Below are 8,179 nucleotides of genomic sequence, written 5' to 3' on the forward strand. Positions count from 1 at the left end.
AGAGAGAGAGAGAGAGCACAAGCAGGGGGAGCAGCAGGCAGAGGGAGAAGCAGAGGCAGGCAGAGGGAGAGGGAGAAGCAGGCTCCCCTCGGAGCAGGGAGCCCAACTTGGGGCTCCATCCCAGGACCCTGGGATCATGACCCGAGCTGAAGGTAGACGCTTAACCAACTGAGCCACTCAGGTGCCCCTGGAACTGCTATGTTCAGTCAGAAGCTGCTAGCCACTTGAGGTCTTTGGGCACTTTGACTAGAAAACAGAATTTTAAGTTTTAATGAATGGATGAAGAAGATGTGGTATTTATATATGCAATGGAATACTACTCAGCCATCAAAAGAAGAAATCTTGGCAATTTGCAATGATCTGGATAGAACGAGAGGGTATTATGCTAAGTGAAATAAGCCAGTCAGGGAAAGACAAATATATGATTTCACTCCTCTGTGGAATTTAAGAAACAAAACAGAGGGGCATAGGGGAAGGGAAGTTAAAATAAGACAAAATCAGAGAGGGAGACAAACCATAAGAGACTCAACTACAGTAAACAAACAGGGTTGCTGGAGGGGAAGTGGGTGGAGGGATGTGGTAACTGGGGGGTGGGCATTAAGGAGGGCATATGATGTAATGAGTACTGGGTGTTTTATGCAACTGATGAATCATTGAACTCTACCTCTGAAACTAATAATACGTTATATGTTAATGAACTGAATTTAAATAAAAATTTTTTAAGAAAGAAGGCATGCAGCAGTAACAAGGTACAGTGACTGCTTTCCAGGGGGCAGAGCTGGGGGTCAAAGAGTTGATCCAGTGATCTCTCCTTTTAATGCTCTCGCCACTGTTTAATTTCCTCTCTGTGGGGCATATATTACTTGGATACAAATACAAAATGATTGTTAAAAAAAGTCTTTTAAGTTGAGAAAATCCCCCAAACCCCCCAAATCAGCAGCATATACGCTCTGTCCTTGACCCCACCCCCAAAAGATACGTGTCTAGAAAACAGGAGCAGAAGTAAATAAACCAAAATGTTAACAGTGGTTGTCCCCGGGGGTGACTTTTATTCTCTCCTTCAAAATTACTGGAATATTCCAAATCATGTAAAATGGACATAAGTGACTTCTACAAATATTAGCTTAAACCACATGAAATTGTCAGTAGTCAATCATTTACGGATCTAAAAATGGTGATTTCATATGATTCAACCCAATAGAAAAATTATTTTAAAAAATACGGGGCTGTTTTCAAGATCAATAAAAGCATTATTCCTATCTCTTGACTTCAGCTATTTTATCTCTTTGGATTCTCTTCTTTAGGAAAGAATCTAAAACGCAGTTATAGATTCACACGACGAGCGTTCACCGCAGGGTAATGACAATGGCGAGTCGATGGAACGCTATACAGACCTTTGAACCCACATTCGGAAGACCTTCCCGTGCCGTGGCGCAATTTAGTATGAAGGAGAAAAAAGCAAGATCCACGGTTACGTGGCCAGTGTTACGCCCACCGTGTAAAAGAATACGATCTACTTGCACACCCGTGTCCACAGCAGCGTTATGCACAACAGCCAGAACGAGGAGGCCACGCCGGCATCCGGCGACAGATGAATGGATAAGCAAAACGTGGTATGCCCCTACCACGGACTAGCGTTCAGACTTAGAAAGGAAGGAAATTCGGACACACGCTACAACATGCGTGACCCTTGAGGGCATGAGGCTGAGTGAAACAGACCCGTCACAAAGAGATAAACGCTGTGTGATTTCACTTATACGAGCAGTCAAATCACAGAGACAGAAAGCACAACAGTGGTCACCAGGGGCTGGCGCGGAGGGGTTACAGGGAGTTTCCGTTTGGCAAGATGAAGAGAGTTCTGGAAGAGGATGGTGTTGGTGGTTGCACAGCAGTGGGAATGGATCCTAACAGCACTGAACTGTGCACTTAAACATGATTAAGATGGTGAATTTTATGGGAAGAGTATTTTGCCACAATAAAAGAATTGGGGAGAAATGCATTAAAATGGGAGAACAAAAGATGTCCAAGGCAGTGTGGCACATCGAAAGAAGGTCAGCTCCGGAGCTGACGCTGCCTGGTGTCCACTGTTGGGAGGAGGCCATGCGTGAGCCTGACTTCCAGAGCCTGTCCGTGTCCCCGGGACCTTTCCCACCAGGTGAGACAGGGTGGGGGGGGGAGGGGGACCAGCGCATGCACAGCGGGGGCTATTCTTGCTAGCAAGCATCATCTTGGGGTTTAGAGCCCTGTTCGTTCTTTTACACGTTCCTGTATTTTCCAAAATTTCCACAACGAATATGTATTTCTTTTAAAGTCAGGAGAAAAAGTATCATCATTAAAAATAGTGAGGTTCACCGTAAACAGAGAGAAAAGACGAGTCACAGGCCAGCAGGAGGTATTTGCAACTCACATACAAAGAAAGGACTGGAAACCCTTTCACAGACAACGAAACCTGAATGGCTCATAACACAAGAGAATGTCCAGCCTTCCTAATATTCAGATGGGCAGAAATGAAAACGTCTGACAATACCACAGGTTACCGGGACCCTGGCACGTTAGGAGCTCTCACGCGAGGCTGGTGGAGTGTACATGACTCGTACAGCCGCAGCGACGGTCCCTGGGATGCTGAACACGCACCTGCCCCACCCCCCTGATCCCACGCAGGGTAACTCCCGAGAGTCACAAGGAGACAGACACAGAAGGCTGTCTGGTGCTTTGCTTGTAATGGGAAGACTGCAAACAACCTACATGGCTACTAGCAGGGGGGTGACAACTGAATGCGGCGTGGTCACCTAACAGAATATAATCATCTGATGGACTAACTTCATAGCAGCCTAATAAGGGAATGAACTGAAGCCAATGGATAACACGGATACATCTTGAACACGTGATAGTAAACAGAAAAATAAGTGCAGAAAACAATACTCGATATTAAAAAGTTAAAACATGCAGTGCGACAGTATCTATTGTTTAGGAATGTCTGTCTAAATAGCAAAGATGAAAGAAGTCACAGGCCCCACCGGAGACGGCGCAGCACTGAGGAACCTGGACTTCTTGCTCACAGAGCAGCTCTACCGCTGGCCATGGGGGTGACTGTGCACAAATCCCAGGGTCCCCATCTATAAAAAGGGATATTAACAGCACACACCAGGTAGTGCAGCAAAGGACCGAACGGGTTAATATACGTAAAGACCAGAAGAGTGGCCCTCGGAAGGCACTATATAGCCTTTGCTGCTGTTATTCGTATTATAATGAACCTCAAACCTTAAAAATGTTCACACTGTTCGCTCTAATCGTCTAGTTTTCAAGAAAATGTCCTAGATCAGTGATCAAGGATTTATGGACTTAAGTATTAATCATACATAAAAGTGTGCAATTGGAAGTGACATTAAGTGTCCAGCGGCAGGGGACACTTCAATATATTGTAAGACAGGCCTGCTGTGATTTGACTGTCGCACTAGTTTTGGATTGTTCCCGTGTTTATTTTCATCCCCTGTCCGTGTAGACAGGGACCACAGCACTTGTGTGTTGACTCTCAGTACAAAATGGCGTTCAGAGAAATCTGTTTTGGCTAAAGCTAGATCGTGATTGTTGCTAATGCTGTCGGTCCATTTACATTGAGAGATCAAGAAACAGCCTCAGAATAAACAATTTGTGCAACCAGAAATGCAGTCCGGGGAAGAAGCAAGAGTCCTGCAGTCAGTCACACACCCTCTTCCAGGAAGCCCTCCCTGACTTTCCCAGCAATCTTTCCTTCGCTGAGCATCCCTCTGTTAAAGCCCATTCCCTCCATGTCTACCTCCATTCCAGACTTGGCTGATACATGTCCCAGGGCCCAGCACATAGTGGGTCCTTAACAAATGTCTCCCAAGTGGGTCCTAGTTCCTTCATTGCCAGCTCAAGGCCTGACATACTGTGGGCCTCACTTCTTTGGACACCGATCATCTTCAGGGATCTAAGATTCTCAAGAATTCTGAAACAACCAGACAAAAGCAAGCTCCCAAACTTGAAAGGAAAGGAAAGGAAAGGAAAGGAAAGGAAAGGAAAGGAAAGGAAAGGAAAGGAAAGGAAAGGAGTTTTCAGTAAAATAAACATATTTGCCTACTACCACTCTATGTAGAATTTATACTGCATTTTCATTTGGAATTAGCTAGTCACATGAGGTGATTGCCAATTTATCTGCTGTGATTTTAATCAATTATCCATTTTGCAAAAACTACTTTTAGCCCATTTTCAAAGAGAGATGCTTGTGTGCTGCCGATATCCTTACCTCTTCAAAGAAGGAGCTGAAGTTCTGGAGAAAATATTTCCAATTTATATGGGGGGTTAGATGAATTTTCAGTTTTCTCAGAAAATAATGAAACTGGTTGTCTGTTAGTTTGTAACAGAAATCCTTAAGAACTTGTCCCAGATCCGAAGCCTTTACAAACCCAGTGTCCTCTTTATCCAATGCAGAAAATGCCTAAAAAAAGAGAGAAAAGGCAGATGCTACTGTCAAGTGACTATTTCAAAAATATTTTCCTGAAGTATTGCTTTTCTGAATGCAAATGAAATCAAGTGTATTCAAGTGCCCTGTAAATTCTACCTTCCTAATAAAATGCACCATGATTGAGAGATCGGGACAGGTAAAGCACAGGCCTGGTGTGAGAACTCCTGTACTGCAGAGAAAAGTCGTCTTGCTGGCTCCTGTTTGGATTCAGAAAGGCAGAGGAGTGAGGAGGAGCCCTGGCCCCCTTTCCGCAGGGGAAGCCACCTGAGCTCCAAGGAGGGCTGTCTGACAGTGAAGGAGAGATGCTCCTGGGGTGAAACCATGCGCCCAAAGTCTCCCCATCACGACATCCTAGCTCCTTGGAGCGTACGTCCCTTGTAATGGGAGGCTCAGGTGCAATCCCCCCAGGTAGGGGTGTGGGACAGGGGGTCTCAAGGTGAAGCCTGATGTTGGAGGCGGTGAGGAGGAGGAATCGAGGGACCACCCTGCCCTCCACTCCCACCCTGAGGCTTGCACAGGGAGACTGCTGCCCTTTCCCCACCCTGGGCCAGTGTCCCTGTGGCCTCGCCTCCCCGGAAGACCCCCGCAGTCACGTGCCGGTGCTGGAGGCGCTGGGACGGCCAGGGCCAACCCAGCGGTACAGTAGTCAGACTGAAAAAGTGCAAAAACGTGCTATAAAAAGAAAGCACATTTTTTTCCATCTGTGGAAACAAAATCATTCATTTTTATTGCACTAGGAAATCTGTATCAAGTGGTAGGTTAAGATCTTTTCTTCTTAAGTAAGAATTTAATGTGCTTGCAGACCCAAAACCAAATTCCCTTGTGGTTAATTCTCTTTCAGGGCTAATTAGGCACATCCCATCCGCCCATGGGGTTGGTGATATATGTGTAACCAAATTAACCTTAAAATACTGTCTAGCTTCAAATTTTTATTTAGCCTGTGGTAACATTAGGACAAAGCTGTGGGGGGTGGAAAACCCTCTGACTGCCGGTTCAGGAGTGAACTTTGAACACAGGCTCTGTTGCCTGTGGTAAGACCTTAACCTCTCTGAGCTTAGCTTCTTTGGTACACAAAAGAGAGACTCCGTAACGCATATCGTTCTGTTTCACTATGGCTCTCAAACACACCTGTCCGTGTACCTGGCACACAGTGGATCACAGTAAAGGATAATGACCATGAGCACGGTCAATGGACCGTTTGTGTGACCTGTGCTTCCCTGGGTCTGCATGGCCTCCCTGTCATTCCAGCCCACCCAGCCACAGGACGGGTGGAAGAGTCAAAAGTGAAGAGGCTTTAGAACTATGAACTCTCTAGAAATATAAGGTATTGTGCCATTTCAGAAGCAAGATGCGTCTGAGACAGGTCTCTAGTGACCGGCAGAGATGCTAAATGTGCCAGGTGTCCTCTCTGATGGCTGTCCTCGGACGTCGCCATTCCTTCCGCTCTGCCCCGCAATGCCCTCTCTCCCTCCAAACCATCCGCCACTCTCTTGGCCAGAGAGTCTCACTCTCTGGCTTAAAACATCTCTTGCCTAAAGAGTGTTTCTTGGAAGTGAGAACCGCTGTTCCCCCCCAAAGGTTCCACAGACCTCAGTTTGAGAAACATCCTGATAGATGTTAGTGGGGCCCCTTTAAGTCAGAAGGGGGCAAAGCCATCCTGCAAATGGATTTATTTGGCCTGTAAGGTGCTTTTGGAAAACCTGAGTATGTGCTGATATTTAGAAATCAGGAGGTTTCATAGCTTCTCATGAAAAATGACAAGCTCTAGCAAACTGGGGCCCATGTTCAGCTCCGCAACAGGTGGCTGGGGCTCTAGACTGCTGTGGCCACCACCTGGCCCCCTTCATCATTTCTATCGCCCCTGGTCGCGGTGAACATCCGGGTCTGCAGTTCTCACTGCTGACCACGGGGCCCAGGGCCATCTCAAGCACAAACTCTGGTCTGAAAGGCGCATAGGTGCTTTTCCAGATGACCCGCGTGGTTTCTAGATGACCCACAGCATGTTCAGACTAATTTTTATCTTTAATCATTAAAATAAAGACATAAAAATCTTAAGTCCTCATAGAGAGCTCCTAGATGTGAAAAATGTCTGCTCTCCCGTGTGAAGATCAAGTTTGCTGACATTCTAGAACTTTCACAGGCCGGCTGGGTAGCACTTGCCTTTCCTCTGCTCTCTGATCCCTTATGCTTGGACTCCACCACCCACTTGGCCTCCCTATGCTGAGAGGATTATTCACATGGGAGAATCAGTGAGCATGGTCGTAGGTTTTGGAGAGGGTCTGTAGGTCCTCCTGTCACAAGCATAAGGACAGAGCTGCTCCGAATCTGCCCCAAATCACACAGGATGCCTTGGATTCACCGTCTCATTAAACCATAAGACCTGTCCGTGGCAGACAGCATTTTCTCTTCTTCCTACTGCTACAGGGGAAACTGAGGTGTGGATCCGTCTGGGGGACCGCCACCCCACTAGGAGCACGGCCCATGCACTATTTTCTGAGGACTCTAGCGTAGCATCATCCCCACCTAGGCCAGGGTTTGGCACACTCTTCAGTGTCATACAGACGTTAGCTGTAAAATGTCACTGTGCTTGGGGGACTGCCTTCCTGCCCCTCCCCTGGCTCCTGGTGGCCTTCGCAATCAGTCTTTGTGCCATAGCTGGACACTGGCCAACCCTCTAAGGCCACCTCGTGTGATGGGCCCAGTGCTCGCAGGATGTGCCGGGCCTGCTCACCTGAGGACTCTGTCCTCTGCCCTCCTGGCCTGGAACCCCCTGCCCTCATTCCAGACACAGCACTGGCTACACCCTGAGCACCTCTATGTCAGAGAGCACGCTCAGGACGCAATCGTGGCAGCTTCCTGTAGAGCAAACATGGATACACATTTGCTCAAATGCACAAGCTGATCTTGACTGACCCATCCAAGTTCTGACGCCCCGTGAGAGTGAGGAGAGGCGCGGGGGTCCGGGAGGAGAGGGGGGCTGAGAGCCGCTTTTCATGAATGGACATGAGGGCCAGAACTTCAGTTTCTAGAATAAAAGTACTTTCAGTCTGTCATACCATTGACAAAGCCACGTCAGAGGCGGCGACAACTTCCTGGACGTTCTTGACAACCTCCTCTGGGTCCAGTGTCGCGAAATTGATTGGCACGTTCTCCTCTTTTTCTTTTGGCTGAGGTCTTGTTGGCTTGCTGCTCTCCACCGCTTTCAAGAAGTCAAGGTAATTGAAGGAGTTATCATGCCAGCTGATTCCCCAACTTGTCCCGAAAGAAAGAAAAGAATACATTAATTACCAAAAAAACCCCTATCACATATTCTTTCAACAAATAGCCGCTGAGCACAGAAGAGTGAGCGGAATGTGAATAACGTGAAGACACTGTTCTCTGGCCTGGAGGTGCACGCGCGCCAGCTAGCTACGACGGCAGATGGGCACCCGCAGATATGGACGTGTAACAGATCGAGGTGCAGGTCAAAGTGAGGGCTGCCAGGGCTGCAGACTGTCCTGCCCTGAGGCTCTGAGACTTGAAGCCTGGACAATAGAGCTCAGGCTTCAGGGAGCAGAAGATGGGAAGAGAAGGCCCGGCTAAGTCACCTGATCCACTGACTGAGGCAAACGAAGGAGCCTCATAAACAAATCAAAAAACGGGCAGAAGATATGAACAGACACTTTTCCAATGAAGACATACAAATGGCTAACC

General features: G+C 47.5%; 1 protein-coding gene across 1 annotated transcript in view; it reads right to left on the reverse strand.

Moving 5' to 3' along the window:
- Window positions 1–8,179, reverse strand: part of EFCAB6 (EF-hand calcium binding domain 6) — a 249,820-nt gene that overhangs the window by 41,808 nt on the left and 199,833 nt on the right. The window contains exons 26-27 of the mRNA XM_034644165.1: window positions 7,543–7,738; window positions 4,268–4,459 (exon numbers count right to left, since the gene is read on the reverse strand). Of these exons, the coding sequence (XP_034500056.1) occupies window positions 4,268–4,459; window positions 7,543–7,738 (388 nt within the window). The remainder of the gene's footprint in view (window positions 1–4,267; window positions 4,460–7,542; window positions 7,739–8,179) is intronic.

The sequence above is a fragment of the Ailuropoda melanoleuca genome, chromosome 15 (assembly GCF_002007445.2).
Source record: "Ailuropoda melanoleuca isolate Jingjing chromosome 15, ASM200744v2, whole genome shotgun sequence".
NCBI lineage: Eukaryota > Metazoa > Chordata > Mammalia > Carnivora > Ursidae > Ailuropoda > Ailuropoda melanoleuca.